The 27,579-nt window shown below is 41.9% G+C and overlaps 1 protein-coding gene across 1 annotated transcript in view; it reads right to left on the reverse strand.

The window, feature by feature from the left end:
• The window catches only part of ZNF704 (zinc finger protein 704), an 86,711-nt gene extending 60,492 nt beyond the window's left edge, over nucleotides 1-26,219 (reverse strand). The window contains exons 1-2 of the mRNA XM_054641840.2: nucleotides 25,435-26,219; nucleotides 6,426-6,673 (exon numbers count right to left, since the gene is read on the reverse strand). Coding sequence (XP_054497815.2) covers nucleotides 6,426-6,673; nucleotides 25,435-25,710 — 524 coding nt within the window. The 5' untranslated portion in view covers nucleotides 25,711-26,219. The remainder of the gene's footprint in view (nucleotides 1-6,425; nucleotides 6,674-25,434) is intronic.
• Between the last annotated feature and the right edge of the window lie 1,360 nt (nucleotides 26,220-27,579).

Raw genomic sequence — 27,579 nt, forward strand, 5'->3', positions numbered from 1 at the left:
GCCTAAAATAACACGGACTCCAATGTCAGGCTGTAGAACAACTTAGCTTTATCACACTTAATTGAACCATCAGATTTCCATACATTGTATTTTTCACTGGCTAGCAAGTCCACAGTTAAAAAAAATGGAAACTAACACTGGCCAAAAATCCAGATGGCCAAAGTCACCAGCTGGTGTTAAAGTTCCCTCTTCTAACATTAATACTATGGAAACCTAGGAGCAGTGAACTCAGAAATGATGACCAGGTGCTACAAAAGGTACCACCAAAGAGAGAGTCACCTTTTCATGAAAAGTAAGCTTCAGTTGTATCCTTGTTAGGTCTATTCCTGTTAAATCACATCCTGATCTCACAGAATAAATTGTGGTAAACCAGGCCCACAATCACACATAGTTGCCATTATGCCCCATTGTGTGAGAATTATCATCAAATATGAAACAGTACAAGTAAAGAACAGCAAGAGCATGTTCCTTTATTCAGGAGATTAATATTCCTTCTGCTTTAAACACTACTGGGAAAAAAATACCTCAAGAGAAATATTAACTAACCCAAAATTTGTGCTTTAAAAAGAAAATTACACTGCCAAAATCCTCCTGGGTAGGCTATCCAGCATATCCAAGACAAGTGATGTAAATAAATTGTACTGGTCAGATAACTGGTTCCTCTAGAAGCTGCAACTGATTGAACATGATGGTCATGGGGACATCAGTAACACAGACAAGTATGAAATATCTTGCAAGTGTCAAATCTGCACACAGCACAGCACAAAGGAGAGAAATGGAGGAACTGACAAAAGATCCACTGAAAAATAAAGATACATTATGCACAATTTCAGAGCAAATTTTTCTACAGCTGGGAATGCTACACCTCTTTCAATAAACAATCCTATCCAGCATATTGCTGTGATGCTCTGGCAGCAGGGACTTCTGAATGGTCATGCCTGAGTCCATACCACCAGCTAGGAAATACAAGCTTATTTATAGCAAGATTAACCCTCCTAGTGGTCAGCCATGCCTAAAATGGGACAGCCCTGCTCTGCTCCCCAGCATGTTTGGGACTTGATGCATCTCACCACTTGAAAGGTGAGTTTCCAGCAGTTTGCAAGCTGTCAGGAATGCTGTCATTGGTCTCAACACCATGAGCAGTTGGTTCAGCTATCATGGCAACAAACACAATGCACACCTAGGCAACTAACCTGATGATGCCCTTCCAACATCCTAGAAGGCACCACACCATTTTGTAGCAGACCATGACAAGCAGTCTACTACCATCAATATTAAATGTAATCAAGGTTTACTGATTGATTGGGTAAAATTCAATCAAGCTGCACACATATTTAACTAAACAAATGTAGTAAACAAAGCAACAATTTACTACTTCAATAATTCACTGTGTATATGTTTGGAGAAGCTACTTTTAAATGCATGGTATTGCCAACTATCAGATTTTTTACAGAAGCTCTGAAATTCAGGAATGATACTGGGAATAGTTTTTGTTATATAAAAACAACTGTTATCAAAGTTTCTAAGTAGCATGACTATAGAAAACGAAACTTAAGAAACCAGAGCACTCAACCTAGAGTATTGTGAAAAAATAGGAGAAAATATCACACCTCCATGAAAAGCTATTGGGCTAGCAGGGAAATTTAGAGGACTCAGAAGCTCACAGAGCAACAGTCAGTAACTGAAGCACAGCCTGATTTCCTTGCCTTTTGTTTTCACTCAATTAAGCTGAAAATCCTCAGCAGCCAACAAATAGTTGATGCCCTCTGAAGCTGCCCCATCAATCCCCTCAGCAAAAATTGTGAGAGATACAGGAAAGAAGCTCCCCCAAGAAAACTGAGGTCTAGTCTAAAACAGATGGAGAAAAAAAACAGAAGACAATCTCTGAATAAACACCACCTCTAGATAAACAGAAAAGCACAACTTGATCTTCCCTCTACAAGCAGATTGGGAAGTCCTTCCAGTGAGGTTATCATAGTTGAGCAGATACTGCTTTTGATCTTGAAGTCAGGCTCCTGGAGAGTTCTGGCTATGAAAATATGCAAATGTTTCCATTGGAATGCATGGTGCATAATCAATCATGCCCAGCAGGCCTTACAGATCAACAACACACTCTAATCAGAAGGCTGCCCAGAGCTATGTTCCTGGAGAGACCAGGCAAGAAAATCATTTAGGAATGAAAATACATCACCATCTGTACTATTTCTTTATAATGATGGTCAGGAAACATGGCTGAAATTAATTTTCTCCCATCTTTCTGTAGCTATTCTACAAAGACCTAAAGAGACAATGTTGGAGAAAATTCCTAGAAGTATTTAATTTACTTTATTTCAATTATTTAATATATTTTCCATTAAATTATAAACTAATTAGCAGATAAAATATAGGTACAGGAATAAAAATTAATTTCACAGTAATAGAGCAACTTTTTTAATATAAAAGCATCAGAAGATAGCAAAATCCAATATATTATTGTCATGGTAAATGTCACTGCTTAACAGCAGTGAAACTGAAGAGCACAGCAGCTAGGGTTTATTGCACAATAACTATTTTAACACTATAAGGAAGTGATTAGGCAACTGATGTTTAGCTGTGGCTTGTCCTTTAGCAGCACAAACTATGTAGAAAAAGTTAGGCAGTTAGAAAATTTATCTTCTTTTCTTCAGAGACAACCGAGTACAGGAGGGCTGGGGAAAACGAGGATGATGTATCAAGAGGATAATACAAATTTCACAATATTTTGACATATTCTAGCAGAAGACTAATAAAAGAAAATCTGTTGATTTATTCTAACACACCCACCCATCAGAGGGGTAGCAGTGATGCATGCCTAGTGCCTTCTGGAACACCTGAAAGGACCTCCTCTGACACTGCTGCATTTAAGTTCTGAAGGGTTTCCAGGTACCATTGGTCAAAACACTCCAATCTTAAAAGGCCTTTAACACCACCACCATTTTCTGACATTTATTCTCACATCTTACTCAAAAAAAGGAAACTTCATCCTCTGCTCTCCACCACCCACCCTTCTATCCTCCTTCTTCCAAGAGGTAGAAGCCATTCCCTGTTTACCTTGCCTGCACTGAGTCCCTCCTCCCATCCTCACACCCACGGTATCAGCCGCCCAGGCTCTTTCACGTCCTTCTTAGACATGCTTTGGAACTATGTGTCCATGTTGGTAAGTAACTGAAGAAAATACAAATGAGCAAGAAGGTCCTGTTAACTTCCACACCTCTGCCTACTGGGAACATCCTCTCTGATTACATTTGACCTCTACAGACATAGCTGTCTGAAATACTGGCAAACCTGGGCCTGCTTCTGCCCACCAGACAAGGCGATTAGTCCCACAGTGACACCACTCTCTTTCCACAAAATAGCCTTTCACTACTCAGATCCATGGATCTGGCTGTGTTTGATGGCTGCTGTTTGAACTGGAGATCAACCAAAAGTGTATTTTCTCTCTTCTACAGATAACATCTCAGTTGTCAGAGATAACTGCAGTTCAAAGCCAGACCACTTTTTCCAAGACTGAAGTTCTTTATGCATAAAAACCTGATGATAAACCCAATATTTAAAGGAAAAATAAAGAATTCAAGTTTCCTCATTATATCAAATAATCCGTTTGCTCAAACTGAACAGTTTCATTTAGGCTTATCTGCATTTCAGAAGAAGGAACACAGTTTAGCTCAGATAAATTTTGTTCAAAATGACCAACTGAAGAAATCTGAAAAGGGAAAGAATTAATGCTGTTAACTGCCATTTAATTTATTGCATTCCAAAAATAAAAATTATTATGAAAAAGTCATGCTCTCCTCCTGCCTTAATCCAAAAGACACTTCAAGTACAGGACATAACATAGAGAGAAACATCTGTAGTATCTTCACAAGATGAAATAAAAATGTAAACAATGAACTTAAAATTCTGCATCCAATGAAATATTAATTTTACTATAATTTCCATGCACCTGACTACCAGGCACACAAAACACTAGGACTCAGTTAAGATATTTTAACATTTCTAAAATGTCAGAGTCCATAAGCAATAATGAAAGCCCTGGAGCTCAATGCCTGCAAGAAACATTATGCTGGTGTTTTGCTGAACTGTTAGTTATTTTAGATACAGTCCCTCACAAAGATTTCCATTCTTATTCATTGAGATCCTTAAAACAGCTAAGAAGGGATGGCTTTTGTTTCATTTTGTGGAAAAAGTTAAGTAAATTTATCCATCTCTTAACAGCTCTTTTGCAAACACTTCTTCAGAGCTCTTTTGGACATACTCATACGCCCCTGCTAATAACGAATCCAAAACTATTATAAACTTCTGCCTCTAAATCACTTAAATATCGTAATGGATTTAGTTGGATACTCCAAAATGTAATGTCACCTCTCACTTTGGCATCTTTGAAGTGAAATGGGTTATGCTCAGTTCCACTAGAGTTTTAAAACAAAATAAATAACAAGCTTCACTTTGACTTATTACTACATATGCCCTCTTTACAAACTAAATATTGGGGATTTTTTTTGTAAAGAGGGTATATGTAGCAATAAGAAATTAAGACCATATTAAACCCCTTATTTGTCCCACATAATTGCAAACATTATCTGATTAATTCAAGATGACCTTTCACAACTGGGTATAACAAATCTGCAAAGGCAGATGGATTTTCTCATCAGAAGAGAGGACAGTTGATGCAATGAGTCCTGCCAGGAGGCAAAGGAACAAGGAATTCACCTCTGAGGAACATGCAACTCTCTCAGCACAGTCCTAGACAGAAGACTGGAAGGGGCCTAGAAAGAGGCAAGAAATGCATGGAGACTTCTTGGAGAATGTGACTTAGAGATGAAACTGTGTTGCCAAGGAGGAGAGACTGGGTGCTCCCCTTCATTACAACAACAAATATTTAGGAAGATCTCCAAACAAGGGCTTAAGTGTTCTTCCTGTCAGTTGTGGACAAATGGCCCAATAATCTACCTCAGCTTCAAAGCAAAACTTGAGCTTGACTGGAAATACGTAGTAAGAATGACCAAAATGTTTATTATGCTATTGAACATAAATTCCAGGTTTCTTTCCTACTTCATTCTTTAATTCTGCTAATGCTGGAGCTCAACCTGCATGTCTGAAAACGCACAACAACGTAACACAGTAATTTTTATGCCCCTAATAAAATACATGCAGATGGAAAGAACAACTTTAGAAGACACCTTTGTAAAGTGAACTTATTTCCTATCATTCTAAGTATCCTGTGCTCAAAACTGGTGTCACAATTAGCCTTAAGAAGGCATTAAAGATGTTTATTCATCCTCTTTACCAGCTCATTGGAGGAAAAATCCATCCCTCCAAGGAAGGATGATCTTGTAGCTACAGAAAATGAGGGCTTGACTACTACTTCAAGTAGATTATCTCCATGAAGTCACACAAAAATGCACTTAAACCCTGTACCTTAGCAGCCTGAGTTGTTAAATGGAAATGCTAACATATGGTTGGAGCAGAAGGTTAGCCTAGGTGACTTCCTGAGGTCCCTCCTGACCTACATGTTCTTGTGATCCTATTTGCTTTGAGACACACAGGATGAATGAGAAGGACACTCAGACATTACAAGGTTGATTACGAGTGAAAATCTCAAATAAGTACCCTAACATTTTCAAGGTTGTAATACATAGCTTTTTACTACATATATATGGGGGGAATCCTGTAAAAATGCGCATGAACTCAGTGCAAGTGACATCTATGACAGCCAGAGAAATACCTCAAGTGATCCTGTTCTGGATTATGTGGTAGAACCTGACAGTTATTTTGGTTTTCAGAAAGCCAAAAAACTGAAGAACTAAACATCTGTTTTGACTACAAATTTTTTAAGTAGTATCATAAGCTTGAAAGGCCTTTTACTGAATTACATGCAAGTAAATTTACCAAGTAGATTAAGCAGAAATCTTTACAGACAGACTGATGGTAACATGAACAAGAAAAAGTACTTGTCATCTTGCAACACAGAATACCCAATGAGTATAAAGTGTCTGCAAGTATGACAGTAAAAAATTCGAAAAATAAATTGCTAGCAGGTAAGATGATTTTGTATCTAATTTAGAAGATTACTTCTCAGGGTGAAGCTGAGTCAACAATCTCTTAAGACTCATCCTTTTCTCCAGGTACCTCAGCTGCAGCACATTCTAAAAGCAAAAACAATGCAAAAGTAGTAACAAGTCCTACTCTACAGATGCTCTCATTTTCAGCTACTGGTGTTTCTAATTTCCTGGCAGATCTCTCAAATAGGAAGGTTGTGATGGACTTTGGACTGCCTGGGCACAAACACTAGCCTCAGCAGCTCATAGTGCTGCTTACTAAACTTGTATCTAATGTCCTACTAAAAAATAGCAGGGAAGAAAAAGGAATAAAGCTTAAAACAAAACACAACAAAAAATCAAACTCACCTTGCTGGAGGCACATCAATATTTGAAGAAACAACCTTGCGCTTCTGTTCCAGAAGACAAACAGAACGAGTGTTTTCCTTTTCATGCTCATGAGCTCTGTTAAGTTTTTTGGTCTCTGCTGTTTTTAAATCTTCCTCCTTTGTGGTGAACAGGAGAAACTGTTGGTCTGGCGGTTTTCGACCGATGTCACTTTTTACATCCTCCTGTTGAAATGCATGGAAGGTCATTTCACGCTTGATGTTGGCTGCCTGAAAAATTGAAAGCAATTATTAAATTTTCCTTTAATTCACCTAAAATGGGAAACAACCCACTACCCACAGGCATTTGCTTCTAATTAATTATTTGAATTAGTGAATACCATTTCTTTGTCCTTCATAAAATCTGAAACTGCCATTAATTTCTCCAAAATGACTAGCCAGGAAAATAAGCAATTTTTGTCCATTTGATAAAGCTATCAACCTCTTTATGTTAAATCAAAAAGGTTTTTGAATAAGAATGTCAGAAACCAGATTATAAACAACATATCTTTAATGCACACACATCTGTGCAGCATAGCTATGCAAAAGAAATCCTAGCTGTCTTCCTCCTAAAATGGCAGGGAAAAGAAGTCAGAATTTTTCCAGATTAAACATAACCAACAAATTAAAGTGCTTCCAACAGCCACATACTGAATTTTTTAAAAGCTGCATTTGTAAATAAAGGTTTTTCCAGGAACAGAAAATAATTTGCTATGATCCAACTCATCTGCCAGAAGGCAAAGGGGAGCAAGTGATGGCAGCTCTCTGTGAGGATCCATCACAGAGCAGGGACACACACCCAGCAGCAACGCCAGGTTCTCTCTTTGCCAGCACTTCCCAGATCTTCTGGTCTGCCACTTCCCACAACCAAAGACTTCCCAAGCAAACAGGTGCCTTAGCAAATACACTCCCACTCTGGAATACAATGTGCTGGTGTTTATAAAGCAAACTATTGCAGAGCTGCAGGGAAGACCCTGAAAACTCATCAGAACCAAGCCACTCCATCTTCCCAGCAAGTAAAACAAAGCACAGGACCTAGATTTTCCTGTGAAATCCATTCCCTGGACAGCTACACTTCCACAGTTTCACAGGGGCACACCTATCTGTGAGGTGACCCCTCCAACCAACCCAAACAACCAAGCAAAATATGGCCCAACAAAGTGGCAGCTTCTCCTGCCTCGAGCAGAGGTACTTCTACACAACATGCACTTGCTCAGAGAAATCCATCTGCCTTCTAGAGCTGGCAAATTGGATTTTAAAAGATTTGTAAATTATTGCTGATCTTCACATTGGAGATATCCAAGCTGTATTGTCCTCAGGTAGTAACAGCACCAATAAACTGAAATTCCTATGTCAACTCTTCCAACTTATTCCTCCTTTTCATCATCCAAAAAATTAATCAATGTATTTGTGTATATATTTATGCAGTAAAATATATTCCTCTCTCCACAGATCTCTGTAGATTTCAAACCTTGGCAGTTACAAGAACGGTGCAAGCAATTTTAAGTTCACAGGAAAGATACTTGCCACAGTAATTTTGTTGTATTCTGTAAAGTGTATCACATCATTAATGCATAACTATTTAGGACTGATGATTTAATTGTTTCTAGTGCTTCCACTGAGGGGCTTCAAGAACAAACCAAGAGTTATTATTCTATGAACGTAAACAGTAGAAAGAATTAGACACTTTACACTTCACACACAAACAGATGACACATTACCAAGAAAATCTGCCTGGAAGACAAAACAGTCAGCATGTGATCACGCAGAATTAGGAGAAGACATATAAACAACACAAATTGAATTCTGATTTAATGATTTTTAAAAAAACCCTGAGATTTACAATTAGCCTTTTTCTGAGTGCCTGAGAATCACTGAAATGCTGAGTTGCATTCAATTTTCAATAAAACTGACTTGTAAGTAATGCACTGAAGTAACAAAAAAGCCTGAAAACACCCTAGGTCCAATATCCAGCCCCTAGAAATTATGTAACACCAAACAAGGGTTTACATAAGATTTGATTTCCATCCCCTCCATTGCTGCATGGTCTTCCCTTGCCCGACCACACCTCCCTTCCTCCCTGGCCAGGATTTCCACCCCACCTGCTGCACAGGAGGGTTCTGTGCGGGGCAGGAGCAGCTCCCCCGCTGTGCATGGCAGAGGTGTCACAGGTACTGGGCAGCACCAGCAGCTGCCTCCTTACCCTCCACAACCCTTAGGGTGGGCTGAGAGCATGGAGAGGGACAGCCTCCCTCATTTCCTACTCTCCAATGCCTGACTGAACTCAGTTTTCATCAGGATGGTTTTAATTAATCTTTTAATGGACTAAGTGCATGACTGTACCAAAGAAAAAAAGGTATTGTTGTCTTCTATTTATGAAATTTTAGGATTTTATTCAGTTTCAGCAAATATAATGTACCATACATTGCTGAGTTTTCTTTACAGACCTAAGTAGTGACAACAGAAGGTTGCAGGCTCAGACTACAGCTGTAATATAAAGCCAAAACAAAAAATAGCAGAATAGTTTTACTGTGATACCAGATAATCTACTCTTATATATCAAATTTATCCACATCCAGTTCAAACACATTTCATACGTCAATATGCCACAATTAACAGTCAGTCCCATGCATGCATATGGAAGTGAGGAAAGACAAAAATCACAGAGCAAATGCTCAGGTTGCAGAAGCAGCTCAGGTTCTTCAGCCAATGGTCAGAAAAAGCAGAAGACCAAATCCAACGCTTAGACTGATTCTTTCCCTCAGGTTCAGTTTTCAACAGATGCTTGGAAATACTAAATTCTTTCTAAACTTTCCCTTGAGAGTGACTGCATGTAAAGAATCTTTTCTACTTTAGAAGTAGGTGATCATGAAAGAAAGCCAAGAGTTTTCCTGAGTGGGCTTTCTCCAGTAGCTTTCTCCTACTCCACATGCAGTTTTCTATTTTATTTCATCCATGTCTCTGGAAGCCATTTCCCCTTGAGACACCTGCCCTGTCTGGAAGTGTATGGTGTCTTTTGCTGGAAATCCAACCACCTGCACAAGCAGCCATTGATGTGAGGAGTGCTGAGGACCACGGTCACCTGAATGATCAGGCTCCTCACTTCCTGGCAAACACTGATTAATGACCAGGACGCCTCTGACTTCAAACTCTGCTTCACCAGCACTCATAGTTCAGAGATAACACAGATAATTTCCAATATATCTTTCCAGATAGTTAACTGTTCTGTCATATTTTATCAATAACTTGATTTTTTTTTTCATAGATCCTTAATATTCTTTTACCCACTTGAGTCTTGGGATGATCCCTCAAGTCCAGAATGTTTCAGCAAAAATTCTGTGGAAAATCTAGTCAAACCTATCTAGGCCTGTCTCACAGACAGCGAGAACGTAAGATTTTGACACCATTTTATTTCAGCTAACTTCCAATACTTCACATTTCTCCATCCTTTGCTGTTCTCAAATTCCATGATTACATTATTCCCAAATGGTTCAGCTTTTCTTGTCCTCCAAATTTGCCATCTTATTGCCTCCAGTATCAACTACTGGTAAAATTTCTGTTCTTTTCATGCACTTGATGAATTATCATTCATACAAGCCACTTGATAATAGGCTGTTTTTCTATGCAATTCACTGTGTATTTTCACCCTTAAGCCATTAGCAACCTTCAGCTTACTTTCAACAGAGTTCTTTACAACCTGGCCTCAGGCAACCACATCACTTGGAAGTTCAGTCACAGAAACAGGAGCTATAAACCCCCTGTAAATTAAAAAAACTAGTTTTGTTTCTCTCTGCAGTTACCTCCACCTGCCTTTGTCAATTTTTCCCCCACCATCACTACTGGGCAAGGGAGACTTTTGTTACCGTGCTCCTTGGAAACAACCATATTACCCAAGCCTTCCCCACTGGAGTTCAAGCATGGGGCAGGGGCAGAGCTGAGGTATGATGTGGCATTACTCCTACAATAATCATCCTGCAAAAACTGAAAACCATTTCGTGCTTTGGTTTCTAAGTAAAAATTTTATTAAGAAAGTCTTTCAATTTCTGTTTCGAAGTTGTCAAGACAATCATATATATTTAGATTGAGGGTTTTACTTTTAAGTTAAGAGTTTTACTTTAAAGCTTGATTCATTATTAAACGACAAAGTTTAATAATCCATGTGACAGCTAAATTATTAGCACAGTTACTATTTTCAGCAGTATATTAGTAGTTTTTCATTGAAAAACCTATCTTAACTTGACTATAGAACGTTTTATGTGGTGGTATTTTGTCATAACCAAATTGCTGGTCCTGAACTCCACATCAAGGCCATGTGTTGCAATGTAAGTCCTGTCCAAAATGAGCATGCTTAACACCGACACAAACTGAGGGATTTAAAGAAATGTTTCACTATTCCTTACAAATGATGAGTAGGCTGCAATTTTTCAGTAGTTTAGGCCTTAACTTATGTGCAGTCAATTTTTGCCCTACCCAAGAGCACATCCTTATAAGACGCTGACATTGCAGTCAAACCTCAGTCTCCTCCAATTTCAGTTAAATTTCAGCTTGCATTTTACCTTGAACAGCAAAAAATTATTGATCAAAAAGACAACTCAGGCACTGAATTGCCTATTTAAAGGATCAGCAAACACTAGAATAAGTAGACCTATCACATTTATATGGAAACACAGAGACTCAGATTTGACAGATTATTATGTCACTCCTTGAGTATAACCTGACTGGACTTTATCATCTTCCCTTGCTTATGCTACACTGCTGCTCCAAAACTTGGGTTATTTGTTTACAAATAGCTCACTAGCATTTAACAGGCATTAAGATGTCTGTGTTTCCTATACAATGGAAGGTATTGAATTCCCAAGAATATTAGCATTGTGACCCAACTGTATGGAAATATATCTTCAAATGTGAAAACTGACTCCTACCCATATTCTTTCAAATTTCCTATTTTTTTTGGTGCAGAACCTGTGGATTCAGGTGGGCAGAGCAGGAATAGAAACATAATTTTTAACAGGCTTTGTAACAGACTACACAGACAGATGGAAACACAACAAACCATTGAAAGAATTGCCACACCACATACCATGCCTAATTTGCAGACAGTTTTATAAACATCTCAAGGGCTGATTTGCACATGGCAGCTGCCCAGCCCAAGAGAGCACTGTCTCCCACCCCTGTGACTCGATGAAGCACCTTCCATGAAGCTACACCGATTTACACCAGATGAAGAAGATCCTATCACTGCATCTGCCTGCCAAGAACAGGCCTGCAACCACAACCTGGCAGAGAGAAGCTTGCAGCTCCCTGCCAGGCAGCACAACAGTGAGAGCCCAGCAGGTCTCCTTAACCTTCTGGGGGGACACTGGCTAACTTCTGTTTCTCCTTATAATGTCTGCTGGGATCTGGAAGGACTAAGACATATGAGAAAGCTGAGCATGTCCCTTCCACACACACTTTGAATCCTAGAGGACTGTGTAAAGTAAATAATCTTCCAACTATGGCCTATTTTGTGTCATGATGTCTTGTTCATACAGATAACAAAGCTAATTTTACAATAAAAGCAAAGAAGTACCTCTAAAATACAATAAAACTATTTTACAAGGCAAGTATCTGTAGAAAAGCTGACTGCATCCAAAGCTCCCTATAAACAAATACACTAGTAGAAATACATTTTGGGAATCTAGCTCAGAGTAATCCCACAATTTCTTAATAGTCCTGAGCCATTGTCATCTGTCCATTTTTGTACAAACTTCTTTTTCTCCCTCAACCCATAAAGCTGTATCTCCTTTGCCTCACCTACCACCACTCTAACTGGATTCAAGGCCAGTATCACTTCATTCCAAAAAGAACAAGATCCCTCACAAGCCACACTAGGCTGTTTTCCAGAGTGGGGGAGGCAGGGTGGGAGGGGTGGTGGTATGTGTGTGGGGGTGTAACATGCTAATTAATAAACACATATCAAAAAACCCCACCCCACCAGCAATCACCCATCTCACTGATCCAATTCTGGCTATTTGCATTGTCATCAGATAAATAATTTTAACAGTGAGTCCTAGGCCTATGCCCAATACTAACACTACATAGCTGACAAAGAAGACACAGTTTTGAATGTGGATTTTTGATTTCCATCGGATTTATGATGTAATCAGCTGATCTAATTCCATCAAAAAACTCTTTAGATTAAACACCAATTAAAAAAACACCAGATTAGACAGATTAGCTATGAGATGGCTTAGCACCAGACAACCTGCTGTATAACTCTGCTGCTTTTCATCAACAGTTTTTTGATTCTGGCTTTGTGATCACCTCTTTCCATTTTCTGAAATAGATGTAATCATCCTAAGTGTTGGGGACTGCCAATAAAACTCCCAGCTGATAAGAAAACAAAAGTTCCAGGGTTTTTTTTAATTAAACAAGGCTTTAGCAACATTTTTGATCCATTACAGAACAAATAGGCAGCTCAATGGGGAAGTGAAAGAAGGAATCAATATATTTCAGCCTAGCATGTTAATGGAAAACGAGAATGAGATGTGTATATGTAACATGACATACATTTAAAATGTTCAGCCAAAACAAGAGCTCAATAACTGCCAGGCCCTTTTCAGGCCAGCCTGAACAGCCAGGCAATGCTCTAGGGACAGGGATAAGCCACTTTTCTCAACAAGAAAGAAATCAGGAATAAAGTTCACAACAAAACAAAACAAGCAAAAATGAGAAACACCAAACTTGCTACCAAAATTAAATGCAAGTAAAAAATATTTAAATTAAATCCCTAGAAGGACAAATATTTTGGTTCACTCATATTGCTTCATACAATATTTCCAGTTCAGGTTCCTGTAACAGAGGGGGGTTTTTACGTTAAAAAGCTCTAATTTTTGACATTCAAAAACAGTGTCCTCAGTGGAAGGAAAGAATGCATCAAATTTCCATTTTGCCAGAAATCTCTATTCATACTGGAACACAAAGAGATAAGACAGATTCGCGTAATGATGCTTGGAAATAATCTGCCCTGAATTTCAATGTATTATTACATTTTCGAGTACACTTTGCATTTAATTACTCGCTTCACCAGCAGTTGCTCATTACACATAAATCATGTAGATCTAATCACTCTAAGCATTTATAAATTGTTGGTCTCTAACAATATAGAACACAATGCATTTTAAGGTCACTGTAAGTGTTCTTTACAATATATAGTACACATTAATATACAGTAATGTACTATTCATCTTCAATCAGGCTAGGACAAAATCCCTATCTTCATTTGACCAAACACAGAAAACCATCCATAGAATATATTTTCTATGTATTAAAACATAATTCTAAGCATGTTAAGTTGCCTGGATTCACAATACAGTGTTATGCAGCAAGAACTGGAGTCAGCAAGAAGTTTCTACTCTCCCGTATCCTCACGTGTATGTCAGCACTTACCTGGCTAAACATAACTCATCTGCAAAACCCACATATCCCAGCACCAGTTTAAGGTGTTTCTGAGTTATAGAGAATCTACCCAGATGAATGACAGAAACTTTCACTCCCACATTTGAAATCCAGTACCCAGCCAGGTACCTGTTGTATCCCAAATAAAACCACCACCAACTTCAGACATCTGAAATACTGCACTAACTGGCACAGGAAGCATAAATGTTATTAAAACTGGACAGAAAGGTCTCACTAGGATTACAAGGGGAGACAGCAAGGAACACTGGGAATTCATGGTCCTTCCCATACACCATTTTCAGGTCTGAACAAAAACAATTCAGAGATATTTGTGCCTTTTTCTCTCCACCACATCAACAAATGACTGAAGATGTGGAAGCTTTCTTTCCCATCCCATATGCAGGCATAGTAAGTTCCTCACAGAAAAGTACAGGACATAACTTCCAATATTATCAGACACCAATGAGTAACTGTTACCAAATTTTACTTCTAATTACTGAAAGTATGCATCTTCAAAATTTGCCTGCAATGTTTAAGTCTCAAAGAAATAACTGTATTCTGTGTCCTGGCTATGCTGTGCACACAGGAGTGTGACCTGCAGTGACCACCCTGCAAACCCAGCTACCTGGGCTCCAACTGGACATTGGCCCCCAGGCTTGGCATCAGTGGCAGGATCTCAGCAGAGCTATTTCAGCCCTGTTTTCCTTTTCCTAAATAAAACAAGTGCCTGAGAAACACACTGCCTCTAAACATCCAAAAATATACATGGTACCTTGGAAAGCCTTAAGCAGGAGGAAAGTGGAAGGTCATAGTCACAAAAAACAGGTTAATTTTTTATTTAGGAATTCTGTTGCTTCAATCTTTGCCAAGCATGCTCACCACTGAGTGCTTGGTACTCTACCACACTTTCAGCAGGACTTGCAGGCCACGAATGGGCAGTTATAATTGCCTTCCCAATTACTGGTTGCACAGAAAGTGAATTTAAAATTAACTATACCAATTATCACATTTTTTTTCTCACAAGGACCTACGTGCCTGGCCCTGCAAGTGGGAAGGAAGGGTTCCTGCCAGGCAGCAGGTTTCCCTCACCTCTCCTGCAGTGAAAGCAGAGTAAGCAATGCTCAATGCCACCAGAGCAACCTGTGGCCACACAGAGAACAGATGAGGGTCTGGAAATGTGTGCCCTGGGCTGGTCAAGAAAAACAGGAAAAGAGAGGAGGATACACTTGGGTCTTGCTGGTCACCTCTGGGGAAGCTTAAAAAACCCTGGAATAGGAAAAAAAAAAAAAGCATGCTAATGTGGGGTAGCAGGGAAGTTCAGACAAACCTTTTCTGTTCTTATTTCTGTTGCATTACTAGATGGACTCGCAAGCTGCAAGTAGTGAGCAACATCAAACCAGGTGCTCCCACTGCACTGACTGAAGTTCTGAAACCTCAGGTCAGGGTATTTTTTATGGTATGCCTATGAGTATCTATGAAATGGTGATTTTACTTGTAAGAGATGCAAAAAGGGGCCTAGAACCCAGTGGTAAACTACCTACTGTCTTTTCTGCTCCTGGTTTTTCTGTCTAGATTAAAAAGTTGTACACAACAGCTTATGTAGCTTAATACAGCCGCGTGAATGGACTGTCTTACTGATATATCAATATGGCCTTTACTAGCTGAATTTCATGTGCAAATAAAATATCTTTTAACTATTTCAAGACCATTGCTGAAGATGTACAAGACACTCCACCTGTTTCTCTCTTCATCTGCTGGGATCAATAAGGATGGCAGCAGTTCAAAGAAGTACTACATACTTCTATAATCTCATTCATGATCAAGTAAGTAAGAGCTCACAAAAATCAAACTGTAGAGGCAGTGGGGAACTCCCCACACTTAGCAGAAGGTTTTGGAAATGCTGCCTCACTGCTCCTCAGAAAAAAAAAAAACCCTTGATTAGTACATGTGCATTTGAAAGCCCTCCTCTTGACAGAGATATACAGTACGATATTTTTAGTGAAAAGAAAACCAGGTTGGCTTTATTTTCAAGATCTGTTGCAATTAAGACACAGAGGTGTGAGATTTCTGAGGTCAAAAGTTATTGTCTGACTTTGAAAGCAGCCAGCTGAGATGAGATACTGCAGATCTTAGATCACTTTAAAGGGTATGGAAATGCAATCCATTTGCCTTTACATCCTGGAACTTTGCTCTTTTTTATTTGTTTGTTTAAATTATAGCATTTCAGTGAAATAAAACCAAGGGAGTTCACAGATGTATGCAAGTGTTTTAACTTCTGAATGAAGTAAGTGCTGTGAATGAAAGGGCCAAGGCTGATCCCTGATGCTGAAAGCTGGGAGGAGACATTACAAGACAAAAAATAAGCACAAGTCCTGATCTCCTCTAACAGATCTTGAGCCTGGAAGCAGAAAGTACCATCCCTCAGCAGACTAGAACAAGCAAGAAGCACTGCTCCAGTAGAAGATTCTCCCAAGTCTGGGTTCAGCTTGAGACAAAATCATGTAGCAGTTTTTCTGTTCAGATTAGGAGAGGTGCCAAAAAATGAGTTTATTTTTGTGTCTGACTACACAATAAACAGTATCACAGAGTTACAACTCATTACCCCTGGAAGCAACAGAATAACATCAGTAAAAACATGCAGAGGCGAAAGGCCACCTTCTCCAGCTGCTCCATATAGCAGCCCTCTATCAAACCACTACAGGGATGCAATAATATCTCATGGGAGAAAAGCCTTCACAAAGAACCTGAAGGACCATCAGGCCCAAAGTAAAGCACAGTCCAACTGCCACATGGCTCCTGTCTTCTAAAGGATGAAAGCTTGCTCCATTTCTAACCTTCCCTTTCCTCCATATGCCTGTGCTAGCTGTGATATCCCATCTTTTCCTCTGCACTATCAAGATGCTTGGCAAGCTCTTCCTTGATCCACTAAAACTGAAGGACACCATGGAGTCTGCAGACGCTGCTGCACGTGTTTTCCACTGTTTCAGTAACCCACAAAAGCACACAATGAATTCTGGCACAACCACAAGGCTGCCTGCGTAACTGGCAGCTGGAGGAAAGGAATACTTTACCCTTTTTGGAACTGATGAAACATAAACTGCACAAACTCCAGTTTGTGGCACATCCAGTGCCCAGGCACAAAGTGCACTATGCTACCCATGTTGCTGCTCCAGCAGAGGGACCTAGCAGCATGGAGAAGGAAACACCTGCAAGACCAAGCACTTCTCTCCTGCTCTGAAAAAGTAGGGACAATTGTCTCAAACAGTGTTGGTCACACAAATTGAAGCAAAATATCACTGTAAATCCTTAGCAACCACCAAGTCACCCTTATTCATTTCACCATTTCTTCTGTACAGCTCTGTAAACCAGATGTGAATGGCTGTCCATGGCCTGATGGATCACCACTGACCTGGACCTAAAGGCAGCAAGGGCTGCATTACAGTGTTGTCTTTAAAGTATTTTAAAGTAGAAAAATCTGATGTTTTCCTCTGGAGGTACTCACATTCCTCATCACTTCATTATAGAAAGAAAACTGCTGAGAAATATGAGGTAAAAAGCATTTTGGATCCAATGAGAGGTTTTTTTATACCATTTTAAAGGGATATGCATACATACATAAAAGATCACGCTGGCTCAAATGTTTATCTTGCCAGCTTTACAAAGTCCAGTTTATAGAAGGTGATTGTACGATTTGCTCTCTATGTCAGTATGATGTAGGAATCAGTCACCTTATCTGCTGAAGCACAAAATAAAATTTAAGTAACCATCCAATCTTGACTGCTTGTTTTAACAGCACTGCCCATCTAAAGTTCAAATAATCTTTTATCCACCATGTAAAAAAATGCATGAAAGATGGTAAAACACTGAGCTATGTAATTTCACACATCCGCGAATGATCACTGAGGCATTTTACCTTCCCTCTGAGTCTGTGTTTGGTGATCACAACAGTCTTTTACAATTATTAGGACCACTATGAAATGCTTTTAGTCTACTAGTAGATTTATACTTGTGTTCAATTAATTGGGCTGAAATCCTAAATCTGCTTAAACTAGCAGGACTTTTCCATCAACTTCAGCTGGGTCAGGATTTTATGGAAATTAAATTCTGTATGTTTTGAAAAACACAACTAAAAAGATCTGTATTTTTATTCAGAGTCCAAGCAACAGAAGTTGTTCGGTTTCCTGTCTTCATTAGTTTTGTTGTCAAACAACAAATACTACCCACACATGTACTTTTTAATACAATACGACAAATGTCACTGCAATAATCATTTGAGATTGGAAAGTTTGGCAAGGTGCCAGAGTAGTGAAAGTGATCCTATCACAGATTGTTCAGCAGCAGCAGTGGTAACATTAAATTCCTGTGGCTCTGCTCAGCAACATGCTACAGTGAAAAACATGAACACAAGTTCATGAAATTAAAGCTGATTCCCAGAGGAGCTAATGAACATTCTTTTCATTTACCTTCTATTTCCTGTACAATTTTTGTAAATAAATAAAAACACTTAAGAGTTTCTCTTTTGACCTATTGTCCTTCTTTAGTCTTTGGGCAGGCCTTAAGCTGCAGTATTAGTCAAGCTCCTCACTATTTTTAGAAATAAGCAATTCAATAAATCACTTGAAAGTATTATAAAGCCAATGTGGACTCATTCTGAGGGAATTAAAAAAAAAAAAAAAAAGCATCATTGCTCAATCCCCACAGTATTTACAAAGCAGGCACCAGCAAGGACCAGCATGCTCCTGGCTGGCCAAGCAGCCAAACTCTCATCTTTGAGGCAGCAATTTATCCCGCAGTCTAGTAAGAGCTCTCCAGTGCTCTTGTAACACTGGAATTTCTAATCTAGCAGCTGGAAAAACAGAGTAGGACTTGAGGGTTCAAAGCTGATTTACAGGATTTTTAGACTTCTCTGTAACCTTGGGTCTGAAGAAAGCTTGGAAGAGCACAGGATCAACAAAGGCACAGATGGTCTGTACATCTGCACTTGTCACAGGACACACTACAAATGTTAATTACCAGCCCATGAAAAGCATTTTCTCAATACTTAGTTTTAAGATGAAAAAAAATGTCACTTCCATCTCCAAGGAAGAACTAGGGAACTACAGGCTAGCTGGGAAGGGATCACAAGACAGGGAGGAGTGGCTGATCCACCTGACAGTCATGCTGCCACCCAGGGAAACCTTGACAGGTTAGAGAAATGAGCCAACAGGAACCTCAAGAAAACCAACCAGGGGAAACGTGAATTCCTGGACCCGGGGAGGGACAATCCTGGGGAGGGACAACCCCAGGCACTAGTTTGTGCTGGAGGCCACCCAGTTGGAAAACAACTTTGTAGAAAAGGTCCTGGGCTCCCAGTGGACACGAAGTTGAACATAAGCCAGGAGTGAGTCCTTGTGGAACAAAGCTGAACCATGTTCTGCGCTGCATTAGACAAAGCACTGACAGCAGACGGAGGAAGGTGATCCTGCCCCCTCCACTAAGGCACTGGAGAGGCCACACCTGGAGTGACAGGTTCAGTTCTGGGATCCCAAATACAGGAAAGACATGGACACACTGAAGAATGTGCAGCAAAAGGCCACCAGAATGATTTCATCATGGCGAAGAAAATGAGAAACCATTTGGAGAAACCTCATTACAGCCTTCCAGTACTTCCAAGGTACAAAGGAAGGAGAGGGATTTTTTATATGGGCAGATAGTGACAGGACAAAAAGTAATGGTTTTAAAATGAAAAGAAGGCATGTTTAGAGTAGCTGTTAGGAAGTAATTCTTTACTCAGAGAGTGGTGAAGCACTGGAACAGGTGCCCAGAGAAGTGGGGGATGCCCCAGCCCCGAAGTGTTCAAGGCCAGGTTGGATGGAGCTCTGAGCAACCTCATCTAGTCAGTGAGTGACATCCCTACCCATGGCAAGAGGCTTGGAACGAAATGATCTTTAAGGTGCATTCCATTCCAAACTGGTCTCTGATTCTGTGATTGAGAGACTGAATTATCTCCTGTGAGGAGAGGTGGGACTCTCCAGCCAGGAGAAGAGAGGGCTTAGGGGAATTTTAAAAATGTCTAGAAACACCTGAATGGAGGGAACAGAGAGCCAGGCTCTTCTCAGTGGTCCCCAGTGCCAGGACCAGAGGTGATGGTCACACACTGAAGTACTGGAGGTTCCCTCTGAACATCAGGAAACATTTCTTCATTGTGAGGATGACCCAGCAATGGCACAGGTTGTCAAAACAGGCTGTGGAGTCCCTCCTTGAAGATATTCAAAACCCATCTGGACATGGTCCTGGGAATCAGCTCTACATGACCCCACTGGAGCTGGGGGGTTCAGCCAGGTGATCTCCAAGGGTCCCCTCCCAATTCAAACATTCTGTGACAGAGACTGAGCAGCACATCTCTATCCACTGGTACATACTGAATACCTGAAGGCTGTCAACTGATCACTCTCAACTGACCTCATTTAGATCGAGAAGTATATAGCAGATAAAGACCAGAACTGTTAGTGGCTTCACTTTTATGTAGTTACAGTTTTCTAATCCAATTCCTTTTAGAGGCAAAGGGGTTTTGTTTGGTTTGTGTCCAAACAACAACAAAATTACATTAAAAAAAACCCAGCAAATTAGTCCCATTCATTCTTTATTAGGGGAGCGTGGACAAAAAAAACTATCTTATTTTCTCACCTCCTCCATCTCTGCCTCCAGTAATCCATATTATGTATAAACTTTTAAAACTTTTCAAAAGGAAGGAAAGAAAAAAAATCCCAAGTCTAGCCATGAATTTTCCACACCAACTTCACTAGACAGGTTTTCACTCAAGAACAAGAAGCAGCCAAATGAAGTTTGAAATTTAAAAATTAATTAACTTTATCTACTTACAAAAATATGGCTAAGCTGCTGGTATTTATCTGCCTCTCTCATCTCACCCTTTAGCTGTTCCTCACAGTCCATCAGTGTCCATTCATATCTTGTGTTACTCTTTGTAGAACTGGACAGACCAGGATCATGCTTGTTCTGAGTTTGTACACAGCCTAGCCTAACAGGCTCCAAGTTCAGGACATGAGTTCTGGTGTTCTAATAACTAGCAGTATTTACAAAAATAACATTATCATTATTAGTCTGAAAAGGAACATTTTATTTTTTTTTTTAAGTTCCTAATGTGTCTTGCAAGGTCTATCCTCCACTAAGCAAATCTGGTATTTGAAGCTTGTATTTTGCAAATTGCCTCTGAAAATACATTTACACACACACATGAAAGCTAAATTAAATAACACCTGCTAATCAAGCAGGAAAACCCACTTTTTGTGCAATGAGTATATAGCCCATTCAAACAGCAAAACTGAAAGTCTGATTTAATGACAGCGATGAATTCACACTGGCTTTAGAAAGAAGGAGGAAAAGAGAAGAGAGTGAATTCAACACAGTTGAACAACACATAACTAAAAGGCAACTGATTTCTTCCACACAAGCTCTAAAGATGTGCATCCCATATATCTTCTGCATCCCATATATCACACAGATGTCTTTATCTTTAAAAAACAAACAAACAAAAAAAAAGGGTGAAAAAACCAACCCAAAACACAACAAACCACAAAAACTGTGTCCAAAGGTATAATTTTTCATTAACTCCTACCAATGTGTGCCATCTCCACTCTGAAACCTCTGGATTAGACTTGTACATGCCCCTTACTCTGCACCTTTCACTTCACAAGGTGGGTGAAACTAAGCCCAATGTTAAAGTGTAAGCATGAAGTTAAAGTCTTGCTTACACTGCTTGGGCTTTTGTATTCCCCTACCATCACTGCACAGCTCTCTGGGCCTTTGGTTTTCAGACTCTTCATAACATCATTTTCCATCATTTGGGGACCTATGTATTTGCAGGACCAAATCCACTGGTGGGAAACTCATCCTTCTGAACTACGAAGAGGCGTTCACAAACAAGCCAGTATCTGGAACAGGTAGTTCCATGGGTGAGGAATAGGTGCAGCATCCACAGTCAGATGGATTAGCAATGTCCTATGTCCATACTCTCAGCCTGGGAACAGAAACTGGGCTGGAAGTAAACTGACAACTTCACTGAGCTGAACAGAAGAAAGCACCAACCCCTGTACTATTCATAACAGCAGAGAAAACATTGCAACATGCTGGCATGTTATCACAGGCCCATGTTCACTACTAGCCCACACTCTCAATCATAGTACCCTGATGGTTTACAGACAAATTAGCATAATTCTGCTACTTGCAGTGGGGTTTTCTTCTAAGTATATGATAAAGTCATCATTGGAGATTGCCGATGGACCCTACTTCAAAACTCCTTTCCCCATCATCAAACTCAACAGTTTCCACAGACTACATCAACCCCAGCCTGGTACTACTGTGGCTGTGCTATCTGAACTAGGCTGCATACTAAAGATGAATTAAACAGGACTGCAAAATAACCCACGCTTCAAGACAAACTACTAGCAATTACACTATTTATACTTTTTCATCTCATTTTAAATGGCTGAAAATCCAAATGCAGCCAAAGCAAATACGGGCTGCACAAAAAGGGTTTCATGTGCAAAATGAGTCTGCATAATCAGCACCTTGGTGTAATTCGTTTCCATACAGAGATTAATGAACTAGTTCTGACTAAGTAAGAAGCCACAGCACTTCTCAACAAGGATTTACAGGCTCTCCAAGACTCTCTGGCTATTCTGCCATGACCCACCAACAACACACAGCAAACTCGTGCCTCTTCCAACATGGTAGCACAGCAGGGGAGAACAGGCAACAAAGACGTTCTCCAGTGTTCTCCTCCTGGACTGCTACACAGCTACAGCAACATACAGACACAATTTTTGTATCTTCCCCATGACCACCAGTCTTCTCTTTTTTGTCATATATGTTCTCTCTTCCCACGACTTCAGAAAATGGAGAAATAATATTTATCTTTTTAAAGTACTTCATCCTCTCTATCCCCTTGCTTAAGAGTGAGGGTCAAAACTAGACTACCAAAGGCACAGCCACAGAGTGGACTTCTTTCTGGAGCAGAGAATATGGCTCTAAGACCTGATAGTGCCAGTACTTTGCTGATTTTGACTAGTGGACCAAATTCTCAGGCACCTTTTAATAATATTAATTCCACTGCTGACCCTATGATGCTTTCATCCATGTATCACAGGGAGTCCACAGAAGTGACTGTCACAAGCCCCCAAAACCTGCAGTTTTGAAGTGCCATTCCACCCAAGGGCACAGACATCAAGTGTGCATGTGAATACACACCAGAACACCGTTTGATGCTTCTTAACTGCATTATCCAGATAGCACACCATGCAAAACCCAGATCACTTTCCTTTCAAGTCCAGATAAATTCTGAAGCTCTTTAGGATGTCTCTTATTATGAAGGTATTGGTCAATGCAACAATTTATGCCATCTCTCAGGAGTGGACACTCCTTCAATATACTTTGCTCCCAGTCCCCAATACATAAGTCTGTGTCTGGGAGTCAGATGCTGCTGACTCCATGCCACCTCTCCATTTGGAAGGAATTACAGCTGACAAACCATAACCAGACTGCACCAGTTCTATTACCCTCCCAGGGCCTTGCAGTTGGACCTCAGTATTCAATTTATGCCTGATTCTCCCATTAACAGAAACACAAGCTGCTTGGAAAACCCACCTTCTGACACACTCAGAGCCACATGGCCAGAGCTACTTTTGGGAAGCACTTTTACATTCAGTCACTTCAGGCTTAAAAGCACTCACAAATACAATGCCAAAGGCAGAGAAGTTTAATCTGTTGCTTTAAAATTACTTGGAAGAACCCTCCCATTAAGCTTTGAGAACTCCCACACTCACAATCTCTAAAGAAATACACACAGAAACCAAAGGTAATTTATTTACAATGTTAAATTTTAAGCCCTCCCAGTTTATAACACTCAAAAGTACAAACAGAGAAAGCAGAAACCGAGGTAATGACAGTTAGAAACATTCCTCCAGAGGGTAAATATGTGCACCTGGTTATCAACGGCGACTTGACAGTTTATTATGTACACTAAATGTAGCCTAACAGGCATTACTACACTAATCTCACCTCTGAAGTAGTTTTACTATTCAGGAAGTAAATACATGCAAACACAGTATTTTGGTATGTATGCATACTCCTAGGTGTGAGGCAGAAATACCAGCAATCTCTAACAGTCCTGCTACTTGAAAGCATGTTGAGGGTTGACAAAGAGGACAGTACACTCCCATGTTATATGCAGATTATACCTATGTAATCCTGTTATATTTCAGTTCATTGTGCTCCACTTGAGAATTTCACTCTTTTTTCCTATTAGGTACACCCAGGAAACTCCTCTAAGCCTCCTCTACCACTTAAGACCTTCATTACTAAGGGGAGAATGAAGGGACCAGAAGCCCATTATGGTGCTCTTCATCCTAAGGCTACCACTCAAGTGTCAAGTGATGGTTCTGTAGCAAAAAAGTTGTTTCAGCCTGTCAGGCCTCAGTACCATTGATGGTCTGACCCAGACACCATAACCACAACTCATGGCATTTGACAGACTCAGTGAAGAGCTACAGTCTCACTGATTCTCTCAGTGCTGTAACAAAACTGCTCTGAAGTAATATGGGAATAATGTGCATTTCTGCTGCTATTTTCTTTTCTGTACTGTTTGTTTTGGATTTGTTTCCTTCTTCTTCTCCTCATCTGTGGATACAGGAAAGACCCCAGTGGTAATACAGCACTCCTAACTATCCAACCCTGAACTCTTATTAAATAAGAATTATTACCTAGATTGGAAAAAATAAAAATCAATTAAAAGGGGTACCCTTTAAACTTTCATATACATTTATTTTCCATAACCAGTGCACATCTATCACACGAATCCTCTATACTACTACTATACATAGACTTAATCCTACTACCCTGGTTATCCCAAGGAAAAAATAATTACAGAAAATGCCTCATAATAAAATCATTAAGCCTAAATCTGCGGGATCTCAGCCAGTGGGTGTGTTCATCAGGTTGTTCCAAACCGCACCGATTTCAGCGCACTGCCCGCGCACGCTTCGATGGGATTTGAATCGGGCCTCTGCACAAAAGGGCTGCATTCCTAAACTTTCCACAGGTCTCCCACCCAGGCCTCCTGGCCACGGCCACCCGCGTTCGCAGGATCCCTGTCGGGCCCCGGCAGCTCGCCCGCCCCGCAGGCACAGTTCTGCGAACACCTCCGCGCACACGGCCGGGCTGAACATCCTTCTGCAACCCCGGCCAGCCGCACGCCTCACCCAGCCAACTCTGCACTCCCAGTGCTCAAACTCCTTCAGACCCCGCTGGCTCCCCACGCCCCCCGCCCGCTTTTAGCCAGCCGCCCCCGCCGCCCGCTTCGCCTGGGACTTGCGGAGGGCCGGCCGGCCCGCCCGGCGTGGGAGTCCCCCGCAGCCTCCCGGTGCCAGCCCGCTCTCAGCCCCGCCGCCGGCCCCAGGCCGCCCCCGGCGCTCGCCGGCCCGGCCCGGCCCGCCTCACCGGCCCCGCTCGCTGGCCCGGGCCCCTCGACCGCCCCCGCCCCGCTCCCTCCCGGGACGCACCTTAAGGCTCCCCCGGAGGGGGCCCTTGCCGTGGCCGGCCAGTGCCGGGGGGGCGCTCCCCAGGCCGCCCTCCTCCTCCTCCTCTTCCTCCTCCACCTCAACCACCACGTCCTCGTCTTCGTCCTCTTCCTCCAGCGCCGCAGCGGAGCCCTCCCGCCGGGGCGGCCTCCAGGCGCTCTCGGGCTTGGGGGGCCGGACCGCGTCCACCTGCGGCGCCGCCGCGCTCAGCCGCCGGCTGCCCATGCTGGAGCGCTTGGCCAAGCGCCGCGCCTGCATGGTGCCTCCGCCCGGCCGGCCCGGCCCGGCCGCCTCCCGCCGCGCACAGCCCCGGCCGCGGGCAGCGGCCCCGCCGAGGTGCCCAAGGGGCGGCGGCGGCGGCGCTCACCGGGGGGCGGCGGTGGGTGTGTGCGGCGGGCGCGCCGCGGCCATGGGGGCCCGCGACCGCGGCCAGGCGGGCCCGCAGGCGGCGTGGCCGCCCCGCCGCTCGCCCACCTGCTCCCGGCGCCCTCCTTCTCCGCCGGCTGTCCGCCCGGCCCGGCCCGGCCCGGCTGTCGGGCGCAGCGCGCGGTCCCCTCCCGCTCGCCCTTCCTCGCCGCCGCCGGTCCCCGGCGCCAAAACCCGGACTGGATTCCCTCCGGCCGCGGCTCCGCCAGGCGCGGGGCGCTGGGGCCGCGCTGCCTTCGCCGGGAGCCGCGGGCGGGTTGGGCTGCCGGGCAGGCCGGCCCCCGCCACCCACCCGCCTCGGCCCGGGAGCGCCCTGCCGGCGGAGCGGCGCGCCGGGCCGGCCCCAGCCTGGGCTGTGCTCGCACGGCGGGAGGGCCAGGGCCGCCCGACTGGACATTGCGGGGCTCCAGCGCGTCCAGGGAAGGGCAACACAGCCGGAGAAGGGTCTGGAGCACAAGTCCTATGAGGAGTGGCTGGGGGAGCTGGAGTTGTTTAGCCTGGAGAAAAGGAGGCTCGGGAGGGTCCTTGGTGTTCTCTACAAGTCCCTGAAAGGAGGTTGTAGCCAGGTAGAGGGTGGCTTTTTCCCTCAGATAAGCAGTGGCAGGACGAGAGGATAAAGTCTTAAGCTACCCCAGGGGAGGTTTGGGTTGGACATCAGAAGGCATTCCTCCATAGAAAGGGTGTTTAGACATGGGACTGAGGTGCCCAGGGAAGGTGGTGGAGGGAATCGCCGTCCCTGGAGGTGCTTAAGGAAAGACTGAAGATGACATTTGATACTATAATTTAGTTGACACGGTGGTGTTCAGTCATATGTCGGATTTTCCAACCTCATGGATTCTGTGACAACCTCCACCTGCAGGACGGGCTGTCATATTTCTTGGGCCTCAGTAAAATAAAATTCTTTCACTTCTCCCCCCCTGAAAAATCTAAATGGGGGGAAAATGGAACTTTTGAAGGAAAAAATAAAAACGCAAAATGAAGAAATTGGGTTTTTTCAAGATCAATCATTGAAGCAGTGGTATCTATACCCTGTCGAGAAGAAAATTATCTGGGACAGTTAGGGAAGTAATTTCTGGCTTAAATTATGTGCTTAAAGCTTTAAAATACCTCCCTGAAAAGCTTTTAAAAAAAAATTAAAATAGTTTCCAACCAGTCTGAAGTTACTGTGGTCAGCATTTAAATTTGCTACAGGCTTCTATGCCATTCATTAATGCCTCCTGAGATTGAATTATACTTAAGGTTGTCACATGCTTTTCCTAAACTCTTCCTCTCTAAGTCTTAAGTCTGCATTTACATGTTATTTTTGAGCCATATGTATATTTTTTTCCATCTACAAGTGAATTACAGTCATTCCCTTCTCAGTGTTGAGTACTTTTCTCGCTGCACATTCTGTCCTAGAGACCTGCCAACAGGCCAAATGTACACATTTTGTCAGCATGGGGCCAAGCTTCACCCTAGGTAAATTCATCCCTTTCAAAAAGTAATGGTATTTTTTATTCTGGAATATAGCATACAGCATTTTTAGGAAAGAAATTGTACATAATAAAGTACCCATTCTTAAAGAAATACTGAAGTTACTTTTCATGTCAAACTCTGTAAGTTGTTTGAATTCTCTCAACCCAACCCACAAACCACAAATGTTTGCATTCATTATTTCAAGGTTCCCACAGATCTGGGTCAAGATCTGCAAGAAAATTGCTG

The sequence above is a fragment of the Agelaius phoeniceus genome, chromosome 1 (assembly GCF_051311805.1).
Source record: "Agelaius phoeniceus isolate bAgePho1 chromosome 1, bAgePho1.hap1, whole genome shotgun sequence".
NCBI classification, from domain to species: domain Eukaryota; kingdom Metazoa; phylum Chordata; class Aves; order Passeriformes; family Icteridae; genus Agelaius; species Agelaius phoeniceus.